General features: G+C 38.5%; 1 protein-coding gene across 1 annotated transcript in view; it reads right to left on the bottom strand.

The window, feature by feature from the left end:
* PRKDC (protein kinase, DNA-activated, catalytic subunit) overlaps positions 1-25540 on the bottom strand; it is a 4917417-nt gene that overhangs the window by 691808 nt on the left and 4200069 nt on the right. Inside the window, exon 61 of the mRNA XM_044065724.1 lies at positions 6589-6813. Within this exon, the coding sequence (XP_043921659.1) occupies positions 6589-6813 (225 nt within the window). The remainder of the gene's footprint in view (positions 1-6588; positions 6814-25540) is intronic.

The raw sequence follows: 25540 nt of genomic DNA, 5'->3' as shown, positions 1-25540 counted from the left end.
AATTATTACTGTGCAATATTATTATCCAATTGGTAAGTGTGACTAAACAGCTGAAGGCTTATTAGAGTGGCCTTGTACAATACATTCTATAAATATGCAATGTACTCTAGAGCTTAACTTGTCTCTACACAAACCAGCCACAGGTAAAAAATATTTAATAATAAATACTAAAAACACAAGACAATACTACTACAACACAGTGCCATTCAAGAGTTCAGAGATCACACAGAAACTTAAAATAATTCTGTAGTACAGTTCTGACATAACAGAAAAATACTTAGTCTAATCTTTATAGTCCTAGCTATTTTTACAAGAAAACATACTTCTACAGTAACTTACTTACATAGAGCAAGGCAGTGCTGAGTTAGATAGTCAGGCAAAAATGCTTAATAATCTCTGGTTCTCACTGTTTAAATTGAAACTGCAGTTCTGCTATAACATTACATCATTTGTTTACACCCTTCCTGGAGTTCCCAGGCTACACATTAACTGTATTTACATTATTTTACACTTAGAGCAATAAAGGACATTCCACATGTAAATTCTGGTCATTAACTTTAGCTTTAAAACAATAGGCAGGATACTTGCTCCAGACTCATCGACTACAAATTCTAACTTCAAAGGAATGGACAAAGTCATTTTAATTTCAATGGACCAAAAAGAAATGCTTGACTTAGTTTTCCTTACAGCAGACGGCAATGTTGCCACATTGTTGAAACAAAATTTCTTTACATTTAAGACACAAGCCTGTATTTCACATTTATAGTTACAAATGACAGAATTATGTATCAAATTCTATTTGACTAGGCTGGCAGCCTTCAACCCTTCTCTACCAGTCTTCACATACATCACAAATCCAGCTTTACCAACAGTTACATTTTGACAGTCATTGCCCTTATTATTTTAAGAGGAATGTTATTGAAGGACAACTTCAAAAAGTACCGAGACCAATAATTAAAGAAAATGTATTAATATAAAAAAAGTTTAAGAATTTTACAAACATAACTGAAAAGACTACAAAAAGAAGTGAATGCTTTGCTTCTTTCTTGCTCGGTAAGTCATAATACTGTACTTAATACAAACATTTTGATCAGAAAAACACGAGAATTGCAGCCTATAGTTATGACAGTTTAGATATTAAGAAAAGTATCACAATGAGATAGAAACTTTTTTTGTCACAATTCCTCAATACAGGCAACAGGCAAGAAGTCTTGTTTAACAAACAAAAGGCCCAGGAACTTGGAGACAGGTATTTATTTCCCTTCACCCTTATCAGAGTCATTTGATGATACAAAAAGCAAATATCTTGTACTGGTGTACATTTTGTGCTCAGTGTAATGAAGGATTTTTTTTTTTTGCAAGATTTTGATAGAAATATCATGGTCAACAATACTTTTAACTGCAGTAGCTGTACAGTAAGTTTTATTGCGACAAGTAAAGTATGCGATAGTAGGGAAGACCATCTGGTTAGGATTATTCTTGCATATTAGCATTGTCGCCTCACAGCAAGAGGTTCTCCCGTTCAATTCTTGGCTGGAGCACCTTCTTTGTGTAAGTCTGCATGTCCTCCCAGCGGTCGAGTGATGTTTAAAGGCAGGTAGGTGCGTGCATGAATGGGTGTGGCTTCTCTGAAGGTTGGGCATCGGGCTGGCAACTTGGCACTGTAAAAATCCACTGCCAATCATTAGCAGACCAGAATTCCTCTGTGGCGACCCCTAGCTGAAAGACATTAATTTTTATTTATGAACATCAATGCAGTTTTAAAATATTAGTAACATTTTATATAAGCACTCTATTCCGTGCAATAATTTTAAGAAATTCGTGTTCTCTTGGTAGACAATATAAGCATTGGTTTTCTAAGTGGTAACTATGAATTGATATTAGAAGTAAAGGAAGTCAGATGGCAGCTAATGTTAGATGAAGGTCACCCCCCCCCCGGGCTGAATGACTACATTAATATCAAACATATTTTCTTAGATGATTAAGATAAAGAATATACTTCTATTTCTATCAACACATGCATGTTTTTGGAGCAGTGAAAAGTTTTTAAGTGACCTATAACACAAATAGTTATTTTTTTAAAGAATTTAGAAAAAAAAGTTTTTATTGGTAGCCTAGTGATGACATCTTTTCAAGTTACATGAAAGTGCTTTATTTAAAGCCATGCATTTTTTTAGTATAACAATTTCTTTATTAAAACAAACTCGTAACATCAAATGACAAAATAATAGTCTGAAAATCAACTTGTAGTCTAAGTCACCAAAAATTATCACATTGACATAACATTTTAACACAAGAGTCAAAGAAAAAGAAATAGTGTGTGAAACAGCCATTTAAATACGAAAATATTAACTATATACAGGCAAATGTTGCAGAGTAAATTAGGTAAAACTAATTCCAGAATTGCTGCCAAAAAACAATCTGTAGTTCCCATATTCCTGTCGCCTGCCTTATAGAAATTAAGGAACTGCAGCAAAAACAGTACGACAAACAAAACACTCACTGTGCAGATGACTATTTGAGTGTTCCCTATAGAAAATTCCAAGGACTGCACTTCTTTCATTAAATGCCAAAAATCATCTTCTGCATCTGGAACCTCCTTCTTTCATGACTTGGCTATTGTTTTTTGACCACCACCACCACAATTTAATTCAGTAAGCTGAACAAAGCCATGCATTTCTGATGGCAGATTTTTCTGAAGCAGAGTCTGGTTAAAGTGAGACGTAAAAACTAAACTAATGGTTAAAGGTTTGGTTTCATTTCTGTGTGGGTGCTTTTAACTGTTTTTTCCCCACACAGTTCAGCACATCACTTCAGTCACAATTTTTTTTCTCTTGTGAAAAGGTTAAGAGGAAACCACTGATAAGACAAATTAAAATATAGAGTTGTAACCTGGTTTCTTATCATAGAAATAACATTTTGACAAACTTGGGAAACCTGGGATCAAATAGTGGATCAGGCACTGGAAGAGCTGAGCAGAGGAGGATGAAAGTGTGTGGCCACTGTTAGCACTCCCATTGTGGAAGAAGAAAGGTGGACCAGCCTAGTGCAATACCAACAACTACTAGACAAACAGAGAAATGCATAATATGCAGCAGTAGGGGCTGGAGATGCGTTTGGCTCTGTATAGCTGTATCCATGCAGCTAGCTTCATTGCAGGTATGTGGGAATGCAATCCCACAGGGGAATCTGTTGCAAAACTCTCACATCAAGAAAGGGGAGAAGTCATAAAATAACATCCCCATAGTTGCTTAAATAATGAATGTGCCATGAACGGCTTTCATCCTGGTGTCGGGGAAAGAATGGGCAGTAGTGGTGTTGGCAAGATGGTTGTTAGGAAAAGAGACCAATAAAAAGCATACAAAAGAAATATATACAGGTGTGTGTGTCTTGTATACCTGAGACATGACCACAGCACAAACCTAATCCCTTGTGCTTAGTTGTAAAAGGGATGGAACTTATTAAAATTATGAATTTTTTTCTACTGCACAAATGCACTGAATTCCTGCACATAGTGAATGGGTTTCAAATCCCTTACCTTTCTCTAAATCAGTAAAAATAATTCAGCAGAATGTATCACTACAAGTTGTAGGCATCCTTCCATCACACTGTTGAAAAGTGACTGAAATCTTTACTTGATAGAGAAGACATGACAGCAGTAGTAAAACCTGCAAAAATTATCTCCATACAGTAATGGGTAAAAGCTAAAGGGCACATCCTTACTCCAAAAATGGAGTATCTACTTCCTCTTTGTTAGGGACACTATCAACCTGCCCTAGCTACTTCCAATCTGGGCAATGAAGTGACCCAAAATACAAACTGATACTAGGATACTGATGGCCATTTCACCAGCATTCTTCACAAACTTGAGGGAGAATACTTTAGAAAGGGGGACAACTTAGGTTTATGTTTTGATAAGAAAAAACTAAAAATATGAGTAAATAGATTGTTATATTTCATTTAACATCCAACTCTGGACACCGGAGTCAATTCTATTTTGCCGGAGGTGCTAAAGAATCATCATCTAAATATTTAGCTAAACTTATTCTGCCAAGGGCAGTTAAATACTACATCATTTGATTAATAAAACCCACTGTACAAAACCCAAAACTTGATTACTCAGAGTACCATCTTCATTTGGGAGGAACTAGCAACTCTGCCTTTATTATGACCTGAATATGATCAGCACACTCCAAGAAACTTCTATGTAGACTATTAAGAGGAGGTATATTTGTAACACTCAAATGATGCAAAATATTTGCTGGAATATACTTACTTTACATAATAAAACCATAATTACAACCATAACTTCTGCAAAAAGAAATGATAAACAAAACTGACATTTAAAGCTACAGATTTACGGCTCATATTCATAATTCAAGTAGAATGTTATATATCAAAGTGGAAAAGGATGATTACTATAATGAAATGGGGGGGTGGAAGTTCAAGTGATGGGGACAGACTGGGACTTGGATGCAAATGCTTGACAGGAGAGTATTAACAATCATTCAGAATCCTGTATTTACAGAGCAGGAAAGAATTGAGTTAGCAAGAGAATGGGAAGGGAGGATTTTGCCAAGGGGGTGCCTGCAGGTAGTCTGTATGGAGAATAAGCAAAGGGAGGAGCTACAATTTGCTGGTGGAGAACAAAAGAAGAACAAAGGTACCGTGAGCAATTAATTCAGGAGAGAGCAGTAACAGAGTTGGATGAGGCTAAGCTGGTGTTTTCGGCTGTAGGTTAGACACTGCTTTTCCGATCAAAGATTAATACAGTATAGGCAAAGAGAGAAGGATTGGAGAGTGTTACGTGAAAAAAAACAGCTCTGTTACAGTTTGTAGCGGCATTGAAAAAAGATGTTGAAAAAAGGAATAAATAGTGCACATAAAAAAATTGCATGACAAGTGAAAAGTGAAAGAAGCAGAGTAGTTTAGAAAAGATAAGAAAGAGGTCACAAAAAGACAGTTTACAAAGGAAGGGCTCTCAAGTGTGCAACAAAGTCAAGATGGTTTAAGACTTTTGCAAAGAATTGTTTGCATAGGTATTTTAACACCCCAAGTAAACTTCAGAGGATTTTTCCTCCGGTATACAACAAATTCTGAAGAAGTGATGGGGAAGCAAGAGATAATTGGGGCTATGTTGTTTTTCTTGAGACTGTAATGAATTGGCAGATTTTAAATATTTCATACTGATTATTTTGACAGAAATATTCAGGGAGCGAATGGTAGTAACTAAAGAAATGTTTCTTTCAAACTGTGATACAGAATCTGAATTATCTAGACACAGTAGGGCCTTACTATGTTTAATGCTATTGGCGGTCAAAAAAGACAATACTAAAATGTAAACTGAATCCTATACAACTGTAATTGAAGTACTGAATATTGTACAGAAGAGAAAAAAACTGGAGGCGAGATCTTTGATAAAGGGAAGAAACAAATTTCATACAGAATCTGTGTGAACAATACATCCAGAATAATACTCAGGAGGAGGAGTGAAGTTAATGGGAAAGCAGGAATTAAGTAAATTATGTAATGCTGGAGTGCATGGAAATTGTTAAAAAGAAAACCGACGTAAAAAGAGCCTGCCACTGCAGAGATATTACAACCCATGCTAGAAATAAGACAGGAAAAACTTTGGTCAGTGAAAGGAAGAAAGGGCAAATAGTACTACTTCTTTCAGCTTTTCCCAGTTAGGGGTCGCCACAGCAGATCACCTGTCAGCTTATGATTGGCAGTGGAGTTTTACGGTGTCAAGTGCCAGCCCAGCGCCCAACCTTCCACGGAAGGCACATACATGCACACACTCATGCCTAGGGCCAATTTAGAGTACCCAATCCACCTACAGCATGTCTTTGGGATGTGGGAGGAAACCGGAGCACCTGGAGGAAACCCACACGACCATAGGGAGGACATGCAGACTCCACACAGAAGGCACCCAAGCCGAGGATCGAACCAGAGAACCTCTTGTTGTGAGACAGCAACACTAACAGCTGCACCATTGCGGCCACCCAAAGGGGCAAATATTACTACTAAGTGGAATTTGTGGGACCAGAGTCTGCAGCTTGAGTAAGCAAATGCAGAGAAATACCACATTTGTCTTTAACGATAATGATTTGGAAGTCTTCCTATGGCATATGCTACCATAAGAATTTGCATTTGTGCTGTGTTGTACACTAATAAAGGTCTGTGGAGTCAGACTAGGTAAAGTAAACCATGAGGACTACACAGTATGTATCTAAAGACCTTGATGAATGAGTGGGAAAGCAGGAATTAAGTATAAGGTAATGCTCTGTTTTACACAAAAAGGAAAATATATGTATACTGGTAAGCAATGGAATCTTATTATGATCTGTTTTTGTCTTCTGCTAATGTACATGACCTGATGATACAGTTAAAAATATGATTTAATAGAGATGTTAAAAACAGATACATTTGCCGAATTCATACCTTAAGCACAATATAGAACACTTTCCCCACACTAAAGTTCATTACATCTGTCAATAAATAAAAACGCTGCAAATAAACATGTTAGTGCCTGGACAAGACCATTTGTAATTGCACAATTGTAAAACTGAAGGTCCCTTTCCTTACCTGTACAAAGACTTGCATGCAGTTTTCAGCGTAGTATTTGGCTCTGTCAAAGTCATCCTGCAGAATATACAGTAGGGCAAGTTCTTGGTTATAGTGTGTTTCTATAAGGGATTTCTTCTCCTCGACCTTCATTGCATTGTCAATAAATGTCAGTAGAGACTGGTCCTCCTCCCCAAGCTGCAGTAACTTCACTTTACTGCGCATCACATAAGGCAAGTATGTATCCTGGAAATGAATTTAAAAAAATACATATTTAAATCAGTTATCATTAAATACTGAAAAAAAAAACATTCTCAATAAAATACAGTAAGTAAAATGGAGTTTCTGGTTGATGTCATTCACTGTCACATTAGTACCAGAGGGATTTCTTTACAAACCAGACCACACATCACTTGAAACCTAATTGTGGTCATACCTCAGAATTACAGAAACAAATGGTGAAAGAGGATTAAGGTGTTGATACTTGTGCTGAAACATTTTTTTCTAAGATAACCACTCCTCCTTCCCAACTAAAAGACTGCAGAGGCAGTTTTGTTTACAATGCAAACAAGGACACAATCAAATAAACAGCAGCTCAAAACTCTCCTGCTGGTGAAGGGATAAGGCGTCCACTTGCCACTGATACAGACTAAAGTTTAAATAAAACTTGCCATTAAAGGGGCAACTTGGAGGCTCTACTCCTAATGGACGGGGTAGGGAAGAATGGCTGTCTACTAAGCTCTGACTTCTCCACTGGAGTCAAAGTATGTGCCAGAATTTGCCATGACTGGTCAAAGGGGTGAGAATTCAAAGCATGGCGAGGTGACTTTGTTGAGTAAGAAATGCCACTGATCCCCGATACTGAACTGTACTGCCATTGCAACCACAAAACACTACATGGAATCCACAGTCAAAAGGGAGCTGGGAGGATATTACTGAATCCCAAACCCCTGATGGAATGACAGACACAAGTTTCAAGAACGAGACAGCGAGCAGCAGGTTACATCTCAGTGATTGTCAGACAAAATATGCACAACTGCATAAAGTAGGCATTCTCCTTGATTACAAAGCAGCTTTCATTTGTACTCTAAACAAACTGTAGGCATTTGTTTAGGACATAAATCAGTTACAATACTCTGCACACTCTCCTCCCTCCTATAGCATCTGTCAGCTATCAAAATATTCTCTCTCTGCCCAATCTGGATGCCTACATCTTTTTACTGTAAATAGACCCTAGTACAGTTCAGTGCAGTAAAAGCTGCTACCAAACATAATGAACATGCCAAACATAATGAACATGCAGTTGGCTTGGTCAAATGTATCTACCAAAACAGTCTTTTAATTAAGGCGTTATGTCTAAACTAGTCCCAATTTTGCGTGTGTTAACTCAATGACAACAAGAATCCAATGAATATGGGCTCCATTCAATTGAACACTCCTAGCCAATGAATGAAAACCAATCACTCTGAAAACGGTAGTGGGTACCATCATTAAAATATGCTGTGCCTCCCAGGCCAAGATGTGAGCAGAGCTCCTGAGGAGCCAAGGCTTACATCATTGTATGATGCTGTCTACTGCTTAGGGGGTGTCCTGAAAATTACGTTACAGACTGTAGCTTTGCACTTTTCATCACATCCTCAGCCACAGTACATTCAGTCACATGCATGCTGCTCCTTAAATTTAAGGAATACTCTGATATCCCTCCATTGCTTAGTTTTAGTTAAGCTTCCAAGGTATCCAACAGTATATACAAAAAACAATGAACATATAGCTATACATATCACAAAACATTTCAAAAATTGAAAGTCAATGGACATGTAAAGTTGAGCTCTAAAGGCCTTCTCTTTAGGTCACAATTGCCTGCAATGGGTTTCTGTCAGAAATCTCATTATAGGTTCATTGATTAGTACTAGGCTAACTGCCCTTGAGAGTCATTTTAAGCCTAGCCAATTATCTCTTGTGAGACTCAAACCCTACACCTTGTGTTTGGCAAGGCAAACACCTTAACCATTAGGCCACCCTCCTATAACCTGAAATAGCCACAAATGTTAAGTGTCCTGAATTTTGTCTAAGAAAAGGACTCCTCTAGGTTTCTGTATCACAGAAGTGTTTTGTCATTAGACACTTGAGGAAATCTGACTCCTCTTACGTCTGGACTTTTAAGTTATTTAATTCCAGTTTAGAAAATTGGACTACTGCCTAAAATCAACTGGTCTACATATTCAGACATTGATGCCTGGATTTCAACTGTATTATGCTTACTATACTAAATGCTTCATGTTACTACAGCATAACTTCATCAATAACACCAACTAATAAATCCATGGTTAGTAGCAGTTAGCTCTGTCTTTCAGGCTTAAACTATAGGCTCCATTCTTCTGCTATATGTGGAACTTCAGGTGGAAGAAAACATTCTTCCTGAAATGCTGCACTGTTTTTGCAGGTTTCATATTTGGATACTTTTGATCATTTATCTACCTTGCTTTCACCTTTTGTCAGCAGATAATTTACATGGTCTTCAACGATTTAATATTCCTGGGACAATCAGATTTTCTCCTTGAATAAGTTTTTATTCAATATTTTATTTTCCAGACTCTTAAGCCCTGCAGGGTCAAAGCATGCAAAGTCTAATCCCTTCAAAATAATTTGATTTAGTTTGCAAGACAGAATTGTTCCTTTGCTATTTTTTTGGCTGTTTTCAGAGAGTGCTACATTATAAGAAAACTAAGGAATTAAAATGGCTCTCAAACAGCAGACATGTTGCAAAATATATGTGGACAGTAAGCAAACATGACAGCAAAACAGGTAGGTAGATAAAAGGTCCTGGGAAAAGCTGATTTTTTTCTTTTGGATCCATCCTGATTTCCAATTCTGGCATGGGGAAGATCAGCAGCATTAATCCAATAACTATCTCAGATAGTTACTGATGCATGGCTTACTGTAGTTTTCAGTATGTTAAACCAAGAATAAGTAATGACATTCCAGCATCATGACAGCAAGGGCTTCTGGGTGAAGGATGCTGCATTTAATGTAAACAGGAGGAGCATGTCAGTTTTTTCCCCAGTAACAATCCACACATACTAATCAAAATTTCAATACAGAAAATAAACTCTACTTCTGAAATAAGTTAACTGTGTTTAATATACTATTCTTATGAAAATGTAGGAAGGGCCACCCTCATAAAACAACCATTATGGAACACAGCAGAAGTTGAGATTGGTTCCGATTATTCAGATGAGAAAACAAATGCGCAGCCCTCTGACTTCAGCACATTGGTTTAACTCATTACATCCAAGTAATGCCTCCAGGTGCATCTGCAGTTAACTCCTACTGATGCCTCTAGGCATCAAATATTGCTTGTTCATATTTGTATCAATAATTCCAAAACCATGCCATGTACAAGGCTTTAAAAGCTTTCATCTTAAAACTTTTAGAATGGCAAACTCAAGTGCATTAATATTTGACCTCTGTCTAGTGCAGGTAAATAGATATTAACTGTTGTTTGTACGATATTAATTTACATAGATACAATTTTCACATTTTTTTATAAATATCTCAACAACCAAGTAACAGACAGAACTCTTTAGCCTCATATTAATGTTCTCAGCTAAATGAATAAAATGCTGCTGACAGTATGTGTGTAACTTGTGTGGTTGCTGAGATATTGTAAATTGTTTACAAAATATTGCAAATGTAATATAGTTACTGCATTTACTATGACTTTTAAAATTTGGTTCAACACCTAGAACCTAAGGATTTTTACCACTATAAAAATAGTTTGTGGTGAAGAATTTGTCATTCATACTTCTTTCTTAACCCTTATGGTTCCAGAGATATGAACATTTCTTTGAAATGCGAGGACATAATTTGATTCTATCCGAATGCTTAGGCTTCGCCCATTGGAAGTTACAGTGCAAACTTCCTGAGCTCCATTGGAGTGAATGAGTTAAAACAGCAGATATAACAGTAAACTTGCTACTGTAGTTGATAAATGCAAGCAAACTATAAATGCACAAACCATGCAGAGATACTAACACGCTTAACATTCCTCTGTGCTGCTACATGATATGAAGTAGTTGTTCTAACTGCTATACCAATGAGCCAGTCTTATGTTTTGTGCTTTGTATACGCTTCAGAAATTTCCCCAGTCTCTCTGATACTGACTGGCATTTAAGTTCTTTCTACTATCTATCCTTCTTAAACCAAGATCTTATCAAAGTGTCATCTTGCAATGGTGTATCCTATTTGTTAGCAAGGGCTGCTGAACTGGGTTTTCTTCAACAAAGTATGGACGGTATGCTCCACACATCCACTAATAACACCTCTGTGCCATTTAATCGTCAAATAAATTTATGAAAGTAAAAGGTCTAAATCCTTAGCAGGATACAAGATCAAAATACTGCAACTTGTAAATCAGGAAAAAAAATATATATGCATCCCTCCCAATGGGGGCAAGCAATCAAACTTCAGATATTTATATAAATTGAATTCACTGTTGCACAAACTTGGAAATAAAGGGAAAAACATAAAACACACTTCCCTTTTCTAGAATTCCAGCAAACAACAAACTGGTACACAATCTTTAACCTACACAGTGCGGACACGTTGGAAACGCGGACGGTAAGTAACAGATGATCTTCCTGTTTCAACATTACAAAAGTCAACACAGCAAGATGTGGCAATACTTAGGATTCCTACATGCTTCTGAGGTTTTTCTTGTTTATTTTGTGTGTGTGTGTGTGTGTGTGTGTGTGTGTGTGTGTGTGTGTGTGTGTGTGAGGGAGAGAGACACTTCTGCAGTTCAAGTAAATTCTGTGAACTTTTGTAGGAATACTTCCTGGATTCCTCAGTATGGTCTCCTGACAGCATTAATTAGCCAAACTCTAATAGGACATGCTTTCCACAGGTAAAAGGATAAAGTCTCTTTATATAAAATACACCTTCTAGTAATTTCCATCAGAGTATATCTTTACTATGCTTCAGTCACTGATTTTGAAGAGAAGGCACCTGAAGCCGGACCTTGTAATAACACAATTCTTGTGAAACATCAAACAGGTACTGACTAAAGGCACTTGTGAAGAATCAGCAAACCAGAACCAGGCAGAATTGTCACTTTTATTCATAAACTTAAAAACAAACTCTTAATTCACCACGTTTTCATCCTAGCAGGACTTCATCCGATGAGTGCTTAAACCTAACACTGTTTAAATACTTTTCCATAACGCTTGATCAATTAATGCAAATTCCATTAATTTCCGTTGATTACTAAATTAAAACAAAATGGACTCATACAAACATATTACCTAAAACCAATAAAATGCTTACTAGTGAATATAAAACACTTATAAAAACTGTCAACATATGTTAAAACATTTAAAAACATTGTTAAAAGCTTTGCAAAACATTATGAAATGTTAAATGCACTTAAAAATGTGCAGAGAGAGATTGGCCTAATGGTCAAGGTATTCACCTCACAAAAACCAAGCCCAGGGTTCAACTCTCACAGGAAGCAAGCAGCCAATCCAGCACTAGTCCACAAACCAAATGTGCCATCTAGTGGCCAAAAGTCAAAGTACAGTTTTGTACCTACCATAAATGTAGATGTTCGAGTGCTCATACAGCTGCAGTCATCACACTTGGGTTATCCTGCTGTCAGGCGGGTCCTCGGTCGGCCGAATTCCAAAGTCTAGGTCCGGCGTCGGTTGTCGTCGCTTCTTCCCTGACGTCAGTGCGGCAGGGGTATAAAAGAGGCAGCTGACGCCATTTTCTTCAGTTTTTCTTGCCCCAGATGTCAGGTGCCCCCCGAAAGGAAGGCAAAACATGATATTATGCAAACATACAAAGTAGATAAATCAAAACAGTAGTTGCAAGCAAATACACCATAAAGGAATACCCCAAAGAGGTTGTATGTTAAAGGTGTTCATAAGTCCTGTCCTAAGAGGGGAAGGAGGGAGGGTAACCTGGACTGCAGCTGTATGAGCACTCGAACATCTACATTTATGGTAGGTACAAAACTGTACTAAAAGATCTTAATGAAAAAGTACTGAGTAAAACTGAGACTTTGATTGACAGAAAAATACACAAATTGCAGAGAGATTTGAGGGATTATGCAAATGAGCCTGCTTTTACCAATAAAAACCATCTGAAAACCATGGGCGGGTTTTCTGGTAAAAGAATGGTAAAGAAAAAACATGGTGTCTCCTTTGCTTCATCTGAAGCAACAGAAGCTTCAGGAGAATGGTCGGATGAAAATGCAGACTTTCCTTCACTCCCTCCAGCTCAAAAAAGTGAATATATGTATGAACATTTTTATAACAGACCCAATACAAGTGAGAGAGGTCGGAAAAGGGGACAAGCAGATACGACGTGGGGCAGGCAACAACAGAATCAACAGGGGAAAAGGAAAAGATGGTATTAACTTTCTTAAGACTAATGGTGTTAATGACAGGTTAGATGAACAGTATGTTTTTAATTTAACTGGTAGTTCTTTTTCAGATACTGAAATAGCAGTATTAAATTGTGGCATTAAGTTTATTCCTACTGTTGTTTCTAATATGCATACATTTAAAATAGATGTTTTTCAGCTAGTAAGAAAGTTACATCTTTTGTGCCTCTTTTCAAAGTCAAAAGAAAAAAATGTACAAGTAACTAATTCCTTTGATATGGATGATTCTCTGAACGAGACAACTTCTATGGAATTTTTTCTTGTGATTCTTTTTTTGAGAATGATGAAACTGTGAATGCTTACTGTCTATTACCGACAGATGGGATTAGCATAAAAAGTAACTATATACCTCCTTTTACTAATGAGGCAGTGAAATGTTTTTCCAGTATAGTGAATTATTCTATGCAGGATATTTTTAAAAAAAAGGAAAAAGTGTCTTATAATCTAACTAAAAATGAATGGGAGGCTTTAACGAAGATGAGATGTAGAAAAGATATTATATTTAAGCCCTCAGATAAAGGTAATATGTTAGTTATAATGACAGTAAAACAGTATTATAAGATGTGTATGGATAATTTAAATAATGAGGAAGTATATATAATTGCTATATGGAAGGAATATGAAACAGCCTTGTCAGCATATAATGAACTAATAAATGGGGGGTATAGACTTGGTTATTTTACCAAAAAAGACAGAGAGGAAATTTTCCATAGAAAATTGTACTATGGCTAAATTTTACTGTCTTCCTAAACTACATAAAGATAGATATAATCCCCCGGGTCGTCCTATAGTGTCTGCTTGTAACTATTTTCTTCATAATATAGGAATTGTGTTGCATGAATTACTTTTACCAAAGGTTCTGCAGTTGTCTTCCTATATTAGAGACACCTTTGACTTTCTGGAGAAAAGTAATAAAATTCAGTGGAATGAAAATAGGTACTGGATAGTAGTAGATGTTAAAATTTTGTATACTAATATTACACATGAATTAGGGGTGTAAGCTCTTAAATTTCATTTGGGTGAAACTCCACTTATTATACAGTTGATTTAATACTGTTTTGTCCTAAAAATAATTTTTTTGAATTTAATGAAACTATCAACAAATTAAAGGTACAGCGATGGGAGCAGTTTTCGCTCCAGTATATGCAAATTTATTTATGGGTTATTTTGAGACCAAATTTTTATATAGAATGTGCTTTTTCAGAAGTCATGTAATAGAATATCATCGTTACATAGATGATTTAATCTTTCTATGTGAAGGGGGTAGTTTAGATGTACATAATTTTATTCATGACCTAGACTGTAATAATTTTGGTATAAAGTTTGATGGAGCTCAGTGGGGAGATAAAGTTACATTTCTGGATGTAAATTTGCATGTTAGAGGTAATAAGGTAGTAACATCAGTGCATCATAAATTTGAAGGTGTGAATAATTTCATTAATGGAACTAGTTGCCATCCCCAACACTTAATATCAGCACTTCCCTATAATGAATTATTGCGAATTTCAAGATTAACTAGTGATGAACAACAAAAAGAATTAGAAATTGAGTTGACCTGTCAGAAATTTATTAAAAGAGGTTATAGTGTAGAAAGTGTAGAACAAGCTAAAAATAATTTGAATTTTAATAATCAGATTCATAAACAAGTAAAATATAGGGCCAAATCAGATAAAAATGTGTATAATCAACAAGTGGATAAAATGTTTTTTGTTACAACATATGGAACATATACAGAGAAATTAGTAGAAATTGTCATGTTTTATTGGACACATTTGTTACAAGATCCATGCTTTGGTGAATTGTTACCTGAAAAACCAATGGTGTCTTATAGACGTGGAAAATGTATTGAAGATATGCTAGTTCATGCTTATTTTATTTTTTCTGTTGCCAGTCTAACTAAATGTATTTCTGATTATGGTTTTAAAGCATGTGGTCATTGTAGTATATGTAACTAAACAGTAAATTATTTTGACTATAAATGGAAAGAAATTTAATGTGAATGGTAATTTTAGTTGTAACACAGAGGGTATTGTTTATGTACTCAAATGTGAATGCAATTTATTTTACATAGGTGAATCAAAAAGGAGTTTTCGAGTCAGGTTCTTAGAACATCTGAGAAATATTAAAAATGAAAAGGTAGAAAGCCCTTTAGGCTTTCATTTTAAAAAATATCATAACAGTGATGGTAAGAATTTAACAGGCACAATTTTGGAAAAAGTACATTGTGTGAAAGGTATGTGCTTGAAGAATAAACTACAATGGAAAGAAGCACTGTTTATTTTAAAATTTGACACTCTACACCCTAAGGGTTTAAATAGAGAGCTTGATTGGAAATGGCTGCTGTAATTAAGTGTTTTTTTAATTGTTTTATTAAAATAGTTTTTTACTATAAAAAGGAATGAGAAATGGGTTTTGTTATACTCTGTTAAAAGGCTTATGCCGAGGTGCTGGAGAACATCAATTGTTGGTACTATAAAATAAATTCTTTGGATATACTGGCTGAGTCGTTTCTTGGACTATTTTTCCTTCTTGGTGGTTTAATATACAAAACCGTACTATGTTCATCATGCATACAGCTGCAGTCATCACACTTGAAAAGAATCCCAAAGTTAAGTAAGGGTGGCAGGTACTAAGTGGAATTAGGAGGGGCTAGGATGCCCTGCAGGACTGCTGTGGCAAAGCCCGCTCTAGATTTTGAGCATAGTGGAAGGTGGTAGTGCTTGGAGAAAGTGTGCACTGAACTCCAAGTAGCTGCTTCCAAAATGTCCTTGGTAGGGACCCCCCTGAGGAAAGCTGCAGAGGTAGCTGTAGCCCTGGTGGAGTGGGATCTGATGTATACAGGCACTGATTTTCCATGAAATGAACAAAAGCGTATGCAGTGGGCTATCCATTTTGAAATAGTCTGTTTGGAAATAGCCTTTCCTTGAGCACCTGTAGCATAGGACACAAAGAGCTTCTCAGATTTCCTGAATGACTTTGTTCTGTCCAAGTAATAACGAAGTTGTCTGTAAATGTCCAAGGAATGTAGTAGCCTCTCTCCTATTTTCTGTGGATTTGGATAAAAGGTAGGTAAATGAATAGTCTGATTCAGAGCTACACTGGATACTACCTTTGGCATGAAGGTAGGGTTGGTTTGTAAGGAAACCCTGTCCTGATGGAAAATGATGAATGGTTGCACAGCCATGAGGGCCTGTAGCTCTGAAACCCTGCGTGCTGAGGTAATAGCCAGAAGGAAGGCTGTTTTCCACGACAAGTATTGTAGCTCTGTTGAAGAAGCCGGCTCAAAAGGAGGCAGGGTCAGCTTTTCCAATACAAAGTTGAGGTCCCAAGCTGGGGCTGGTGGTTTCCGTGGGGGTTTTATATTTTTTGCCCCTCTGAGTAACTGCCTTAATAGAGGATGTGAGAATAAAGGAGGATCTGTATTGTATTGTGCTGAAATGGCTGAAGCGTGGATCTTGATGGAGGAGAAGGAAAGGCCACTGTTTAACATCTCAGCTAGGTACTGTAAAATTTGAGGTATATTTATTACCCAAGGATTCTGGCCATCTTCTTGATTCCAGAACAAAATCGTTTCCATTTGGCGGAGTAGGTTTTTCTAGTAGAGGGTCTCCTGGCCTCCAAGATAACATCCTGCACCTCCTTGGAGAGGAGAGTCTTTTGGATAATTAAGGTATTCTCCATGCAGCTAGATTTAAGGTTTTGAGCTGGCTGTGAAGGGTTTTGTAGTTGTGCTGGGACAACAGAAGAGGAACTAGAGGTAGGATCCATGGTGGTGAGTGTGACAGGCTCTTTAAGAGGGGATACCAATGTTGTTGTGGCCAGTCTGGAGCAATGAGAATCATTTGTGGCCTCTCTGCACTGGTTTCTAATAGAACTTTGGTCAGTAGAGGTAGAGGCAGGAAGGCATAGACTGTCAATGTTGTCCAATTGAAAGAGATTGCGTCCACTTTCCAGGCCTGTGGATGATAGGTCCTTGAACAGAATTTCTCCAACTGGTAATTTCTGTGGGTAGCAAATAGATCTATGTCTGGCTGTCCCCATGCCAGAGTTATCTTTGAGAAGACTTGAGGATGCAACTTCCATTTGTGTGGGTCTGTCATATTTCTGCTTAAGTTGTCTGCCAGTGTGTTTTCCTTCCCTGGCAGGAATTGTGCCTGTAGTTGAATTTGTAATTCCAGTGCTGTGTTCCACAGGGTCATAGCTTGCCTGCATAGGGGGTATGAATGAGTCCCCCCCTGTTTATGTACCACATGACTGTGGTGTTGTCTGTCCTTATTAATAGCTGGCCTGGAAGCAGAAGGTCTTTGAAGGTCATAAGAGCATTTTGCACGGCTAGCATCTCCTTTTGGTTGATGTGTAGGTGCTTGTCTTTTTGGGACCATTTTCCCTGAATGCACTGATCTGCCATGTGTGCTCCCCAGGCGTAGTCTGAGGTGTCTGTAGTGATGATTTGAGTTGCTTAAGGTAAACAGAAAGGGAGACCTGTGTTTCTTTGGCATGCTTGAGCCCACCACAAAAATTCCTTTTGAAGGCATGGAATGAGTGGTATAATTGTTTCCAAGCTGTGGCTGTGTTGAGACCATAAGTTTTTTAGGTACCATTGTAGTTTCCTCATATGCAGTTTTGCACATGGTATTAGTAGGATGCAAGATGCCATGAACCCCAGAGCCTGCAGGACTTTCCTTGCAGTTAGTCTGGTTAAAGTTGCCATTTTGTTGAAGTATTGAGACAGTTGCCCTTGTTTGTCTGGCGTGAGGTAGGCCATCTGGGTTCTTGTATTTAAGCTGGCACCCAGGAAAATTATCTGTTGAGAAGGCATTAGTTTTGATTTCTTTTTGTTCACTGTGTAACCCAGGTAGTTTAATAGTTTTATTACAAACGCCAGATGCTGCAATAGAATGTTCTTGCTGTCCGCTTGGATCAGGCAGTCGTCCAAATATTGGTAGATTTGTATTCCTTGTTGTCTGCAGAAGGCAATCACTGATGCCAGGCATTTCGTAAACACTCTGGGCGCAGTAGATAAGCCAAAGGGCAATGCAGAGAATTGGTAATGGGTTGAACCTGCAAGAAATCTGAGGTATCTTCTGCAATCTTGTCTGATAGGGACATGCAGGTATGCCTCCTTGAGGTCCAACGTTACCAGCCAAGACTCCTTGCCCAGCATGGGAAGAAGCTGCTGTAATGTGAGCATCTTGAATTTTGGTACCTCTAGATATGTGTTTAGAATAGATAGGTCTAAGATGGGTCTCCAATCTTGGTCCTTCCTTGGTACCAGAAATAGCCTTGAGTAAAAACCTTGACCCTGTTCTTTTGCAGGTACCTCTTGAATAGCTTTCATGGCCATGAGAGTGGAAATTTGTCTTTGTGCCTCTGCCCTTTGATTTTGTGGCAGGTTTGGCATGCCTCTCATTTTCGGAAGGGTGTGAAAGTGGAACCTGTAGCCTCTGTCTATGATATCCAGAATCCATTTGTCTTTTGTAACAATGTGCCAGTTTTTTGAAAATAAGGCCAGTTTTCCGCCCAAAAGTGCTGCCATTATAGTTTTGTTTGGCAGGCATAGGGGGAAGTCATTGTGTCTGTTTTCTAAATGACTGTGGTCTATCTTCCCCACCTCTTGGGGTTGGTGCTTGCCACTGTCTAGCTCTGTAAGATCCTTGAGGTTGTCCTTGACCCCTTGGGCATCTGTATCTGCCCCTTTGGGGTCTGTCCATGGCTGGGAAGGACCAATTTTTTGAAGGCCAGTTTCTGCTGAAGCGTGGAGGTTGCACCTGCAAGAAATCTTTAACTGTTTGCATAGATTTCGCTTTTTCCTCCATTTTCTTTAGTACCTCCTCAGCTTTAACACCGAACAATACATCTTTTTGAAGTGGTGCTTCTAATAACTTTGCTTTGACATGATCTGGTAAGGCTTGCTCTTTGAGCCAAGCATGTCTACGTATGACAGACCCCGTGACAGCAGCTCTACATGAGGCCTCTAAAGCATCAAAACCACACTGCAAGGTACGTTTCCCCACTTGCTCTGCTCCATGTGACAAATCCTGCAACTCTTTCAAATCTAGTTGTTCTGTTTGTGTCATTTTGCTTTTCAGCTGAGATAACAAGAACTGTTGGTACTTTAACATATGAAATTGACAGTTTAATGCCCTCATGGTTAAAGTGGATGAAGTATACACCTTTTTCCCCCACCTTTCTAATGCTCTGGAATCTCTCTCTGAAGGTAAAGGGTTTTTAGCAGTAGAGGCCTTAATCCCCTTGGGACCCTGTGAAATTGTTTCTGGGTCAGCAGTATGGCTTTTATAAAGGAACTGGTGATAATCAGGAACCCTGTAATATCTGTCTGGTTTAACATGGGCTGGAGGTAAAGAGTCTGGATTAAGACTGGCTTCTGCGTACACATCATCCAAAATATCTAAAACAGGAGGGATAGCCAGGGGCCTATGCTGGGGGAGAAGTAGAAATTCCCTGAGCCTTTTCTTGGAATCTGAGTAATCTTGACCTTCCCAGTGGAAGTGCTCTCTCAATGTATGCAGGGTTTCCCCAAAAGAGTAGTCCTCAGGGGGAGAGGGGGGGGACCGAGGGAATAGACTCCTCAGCATCAGAATCTTCAAAAGGGGAATAGGCGTAATCCTGGTCCTCAGAATGGTCTGAGGTAATAGAAGCCTGGTCTGAGGAAGGACAGTCTTCCTCCAACCTGGGTCTTTTGTCTGAGGGGGGTTGAGAACCCCTGATGAGAGTTATCAAATCCTCAGCCATTTTAAGCATCTGTTTTTTAGGCATGGGGCCTTGAGAGGAGGTCTGAGGACCCTATTTTTTAGTTTTCATTACAGCTTTAGATTTAGTGAAGAATTTAATAGAAAAGGTGGTAGGCCTGTAGACGCCTTCAGAAATGGCAGGCCTCGCTAAATTTTCGGTTTCCCCGCCAAGAGTGGCGTCGGTATCTGCAGTGGGAATGGAGACCAAGGAACCTGCGACCTCGGGTACTGAAGTCAACGGTAAAATAGTTTCATCGGTAGTCAGGGGCTGCGTAGGTGCCTTGCTGAGAACCTGAGAACCGGTAGTCAGCCTAAGCATGGTCTCAGTACTCGGTGCAGGCCTCAGATGTCGGTCCTTATCCTTGCGTCTTTTGCCTAAAACTGGCTTCAGTGTATCCGACGACATGATATAATCAAATTTTTTGCCAAAAAAATGAAGGGTGAACTCCGCCCGGTGCTTAATAGTGCGCTTGTTAAACCTAGCACAAAAACGACAGGGCGAGACGTCGTGGTCTGGCCCTAAGCAAGGTATACAGAAAGAGTGAAAATCCTTATGCGGTATTTGCTTCCCACAAGAAATGCAATTATTAACTTTGTCTGACATCGGTCTGAGGCAAGAAAAGTTTCCCCAATGGGGTACTTAACTTTAAAGACGACTTCGGCTGAAATACTGTTCGTAAATCTCAGGAGCTGGCCAACCGGCACTTGCGAACTGCTTCTGCTTCGGGCACCGCGCGGCAAGAAAGACTGAAGAAAATGGCGTCGGCTGCCTCTTTTATACCCCTGCCGCACTGACATCTGGGAAGAAGCGATGACAACCAACGCCGGACCTAGACTTTGGAATTCGGCCGACCAAGGACCCGCCTGACGGCAGGATAACCCAAGTGTTATGACTGCAGCTGTATGCACGATGAACATCAAATGTTTTTACATTAATTTGCACTAATAAAACACTCAAGTATGCAAAAATATATAAACTTTACAGGAGATGGCTCATTACAACCTTGCTGCCCTCAACTTTAAAACTGGGGCTAGGCAAACATCAAACGGGTACTGTTAACTTCCTACATAGGACATTGCCAGTGCCACAATACAACACTGTATAACACTTTTGATTGACATGGTTGAACAGTCGAATTCGGCAACAAGTGCTTGAGATATTTTGTACATTTATTTGTTAGCTGGTTCAATTAACCTTTCTTAGCCAGAACCAGGGCCAAGAGGCAAAACATTGCAAAATCAAATAGGATATAGGTAGGTAGGTAAAGATAATCAAATATGTCCAGAATAAGTGATGCAATGTAAGCACATATTTATTTTATATTTGTTGACCAGGCTAGTCTAACTGGATATATGTCTATTTTCAGTAGAGGCCCAGGGAGATAAGCTCCAAGAACGCAATTTTAATAAAAATGTTGGTAAAACATTATGGCATGTTGGTAACACATAATGGTATTAGAAAGTAAAAGTCAATACAGTTTGGTAGAGCAATAATGCATTGCAACACCGTAATGATAAGAAATAAGCATAAAAAGAAGTAGACAAGAGAAATAAAGGGAGTGACAAGACAACAAGCAAAGCTGCGAAACAGTGACAGTCTAGGTACAGAAGGATGTTATAAGGTAAGGCAGCTTGCTAGTAGCATTTTAAGAGATGAAAGTAGGTGAGGGAGAAGAAGCAAAGAGATGGGGAGGAGGAAGGTGGACAGGACAGTGAAAGGGAACGATCAATGCATGGAGCACAAATTAAAGAGTTAAAAGAAGTAAGAATGAGTAAACATCTGCTTGGAGACAGCAGCAGAAATTCTAGATACAACAAAAACAAGCTTACAGGATGCCATTTTGGTACCAAAAAGAATAAATCTGGGTTTGTTAACAGTAAGCAACCTGACCTGTTGAAATTCAAGACAAAAGGAAGAGAAGTGAGGGACGAACTTGCTAGCAAAGGAGGAGGAGGCATGAAAAGTTCAGATTTAGCATTTTACACAGCATATAGAGGCAATTAAGTGGGTTGCTCTTTCAAGAGAGAGGCAGATAGTTGGCTTGCTTTAACATATGATAGTGATAAATTTTGAATGGGGAGAAAAAAATAACATTTTGTTTAATGGTGATGATGATAGGGGCACCCCAAAGATCCTCACCTTGAAGGGGAAGGTTAATTTTTTTGCATCTGGTTTGACTTCCCTAAATGCTAAGCTTAAAACAAAAAGTGAACAGCATCATGTGTCATGACAGCTTGCTCCTAACTTCATCCCCATGGGCAATTGGTAATACTTCTTTCAAATTACTTGATTTTCCAAGGTTACAAATGGAATGACCCATGCCAATTTTACAGATTTTCCCCTTTCTGTTGAGGTATAATCTTAGTTTACCTATAAGCATAAGTGACATTTTGAAGGGAGGGTATACTTTAGGATTTAAACTCCCATCATTATGGGTAATATATAAAAGCTTATACACATGCATATTTTGAGCAGTCACAAGGAATGTTAAATCGTTTCATGCTTCATCATTGTGTCAGTGCCAAGAATCGATGCATCTTTAGTACTCATCTGTAGAAACATTAAATTCTATATCTTGCCCTTAGCTTTTAAGGGCATCTGCAGTCGACACTACCACGTAACATGCATCTTTTACCCAGCACAGGGAGACAAGTAATCTCTTTTGCAAATCTTTTTTTCTGTCAACTTTCAAATTAACTTGCAACAACAAATCACCTCATTGTACTCCCATATTCATTACTAACTTGACTGTTTTATCTATCACTGTGGGCATTACTAAGATGCTAATATTTCATACTGTAATCATTTACAACAGTGGACACAAAATGTTTGCTTTTGCCAGTTTACATCTAACCACTTGCCAATTAATCCTCTAACCTTCTTAAGGACACCAGTGATAGTAAGATGAGAAGACTAGACGAGCTTTTTTGATCCTAAGCAACCGCCCACAGTTCATCTTTTGGTATTTTCCACGAGTTCCTCAGCAAACTGAGATATACAGTCCCTCTGTGCCCTGGGTACATTTATTGTGGGCACGCTGAGATATACAGTCCCTCTGTGCCCTATGTACAATTATAGTATGAAGTGTCCAGGGGTCATCTTCTCTAGGTGTGCAGACCACCTCTGGCTAATCTCAGTTCAAAGCAACGATGGCTGCATTCCAAGAATTTTCCAGATTACAAAGGCTTACTTTAACATGGAAGAGTGAATTCAGATTCCATGTACCTTCTGAATTCCTGATTCACCAAAATATATATTATCAAATACCTATATACAAACTTCTTATTAATCAAACATGTATTTCAGCATGTCACAGCTTCCCAAATGCATACACCTTTTCAGTGACTTGTGTATTTTAAAAAGCAGCCTCCCACATGCATTGATAAAATAAAAATGTAACTGTCATTTCCATTAGTGTAAAGAGATCAGGCCTTACAGATCAGGACATCCTGCTTCAATTAGCAGCCTGGGAATGACACAGCTGGAGTTGGAGCAGGATAATGAGGCTTTGCCTGGTCAGCTCACTGGGGGAGAGGGGGGAGTGTTCTCCTAGAATGAAAACACACACACAGTGGTAGAAGAATTTCCAGTACCTACAAGGGACTGCAGAGAGGTACTGCCTTAAGGGGGTAGACCAAAAGTATATCATGCAAGAAGGCTCAGTGCAGTCAGTGAGCTCCTTCCTGTGCCCAAGTTTCATAGTTCGATTTCCTCTTCCTTCTCCCTTCATTTGTCAGTGGTGTGACCTTGAGCAAGTCACTTAACCAGACAGCCCCTCCTGGGTCACTCCTGAAAATGGACCCTTGTGTCCAGTGAGCTTACTAGGTCAAGAAATATATGAGGTAAATAAGATTTGGGCATACTTCACATCAACTCACTGTGCACCTGTCCCTTGGATATTACGGGCACGGCTAGGGAATAACACAATGCCTGAAGAACCCAGTCCTAGAATGCTCCACTTTCAGCCCCCCCTCCCCAAGGGAATGAATAGGTTGAAAGAGTTCTCACCCTAGGGGAGTGAATGTGTCTATGAGGTAATCAGGAGGGAGTGCTCAATGAAGAACAGGGGAATGGAGGTAAATAATTCGTATTAATAGCAGAGCCCTACAAGACACGTGAAATGTTGTTTGTCTTTCGGCTTTTCCCAGTTAGGGGTCGCCACAGTGGAAATCCAGTCCGCTAATGATTGGCAGATGGTTTTTATGGTGTCGAGTTGCCAACCCGATGCCCAACCTTCAACGAAGGCACGCCCATTCAATTAACGCAGGTCTTTCGAATGCCCACTCGACCACGGGGATGACATGCAGACTCCACACAGAAGGCACTCCCAACCCAAGCAGAGAATCGAACGGGAGAACCTCTTGCTGTGAGTCAACAATCCTACCGCTGCACCATCGCGGAAATACTTCATCTTAAAAATGGCATCTTGAAATGATACTGAAAAGCTTATGGCAAGGTTTGAAAAGTCAATATCAGGGCAGAATGACAGCAAATACAAGAACACTGTGTCCTGAAAAGAAAGAAATTTCATAAAGACAAATACAACAGAAATGGTTATCTATACTGGACTTCGAGTACATTTTAGCTATCCACTAAAAGACAAACTTATTTATTTTTTAAGAACTGTGGCATGTTATCCTAGCAAATGAATCTTTGAAATGCAAAATGAGTTAAAAGCTCATATTCAAATATTTACTGAAGAAAGCTATCTGCTTGGGATAATTTGTAACTACAGTAATAGGACACTTTCCAAAAATCACCACCAACCATCAAAATACCAAATAAGATTCTAGAACATAGGTGAGCTGAATTAACAGGTCTTCTTTAGAATGTTGAGGTATGCATAAACCTAGCACTGAAAACTATTGTTTTTGTTGGGAGAGAGACGAGTAACGCTAAATTAAATGTGAACAAACTCCAACTCGATCAGATACACACTGACATTTGTCGTGCACATCTGCTCAGCTGGCAGCCAAGTGCAACACAACATGTAGAGAGGATATGACAAATTACCAATTCAGAAACAGCTGCATTTTCATAAAGCTGCTTGTTGAGGAAGGCAGCTCTCAATCTCAAACTAAGAATGAACTACATGAGCAGTTCTAAGATGACTGCCAAGCCATGTATGCTTTTGCTAGCTCTGTTCTCCAGATTTCTTCAATATTTACATAATGTTTAAGTGTTTTTTTCAACTGAAGACAGTTCAGACTACATTTTACTACAAAATGCTGTATATTTTCAGTTTTTCTTACTTTTTACTGTGGATTTAAAGCTATTTTTTTTACTTCTTCCACTACTCTCAACATTTCAGCAAACCTGCAGTCTTATTCTTTTCACAAGTATAGCTGGCAAATCTGGAGAGGCGGGAGAATTTTATACTACAAAACAAAACAGTCTTCAGTTTCAACATCAGAGGGAAGAATAAATCTTAAAACATAAACCTTTAGAAAAGAAAGAAAAATGTTCCTAATCCAAAATCTACATTTTTTAATATCCCTCCTCTCACAGAATTAAAAAGAAGCATTATAACCATTACAGGTAGCTACTGGGAAATGTTTGCACAAATCAGTAGTATTAACAGTGCCACATCTGGATTAGATTCTCAAAATGTGGAACCTGAAAACAAAGATTTCAGCCTAGGAGGACAATATTCCTGATGTTATATCCGAAACTGTCATGCACTCCTGCACTTCCAAGATAACTGCACACTGAGTAACAGCTTAATTTCGGCTCTCCCAGTGTGAAAACATAAATGCAGAAAACTGAGCCAGTGAA

Source organism: Protopterus annectens, chromosome 3.part0 (assembly GCF_019279795.1).
Source record: "Protopterus annectens isolate FY-2018-M chromosome 3.part0, PAN1.0, whole genome shotgun sequence".
Classification (NCBI taxonomy): domain Eukaryota; kingdom Metazoa; phylum Chordata; order Ceratodontiformes; family Protopteridae; genus Protopterus; species Protopterus annectens.
The sequence above is the reverse complement of the archived record's forward strand: the minus strand, read 5'-3'. Positions and strand labels throughout refer to the sequence as shown.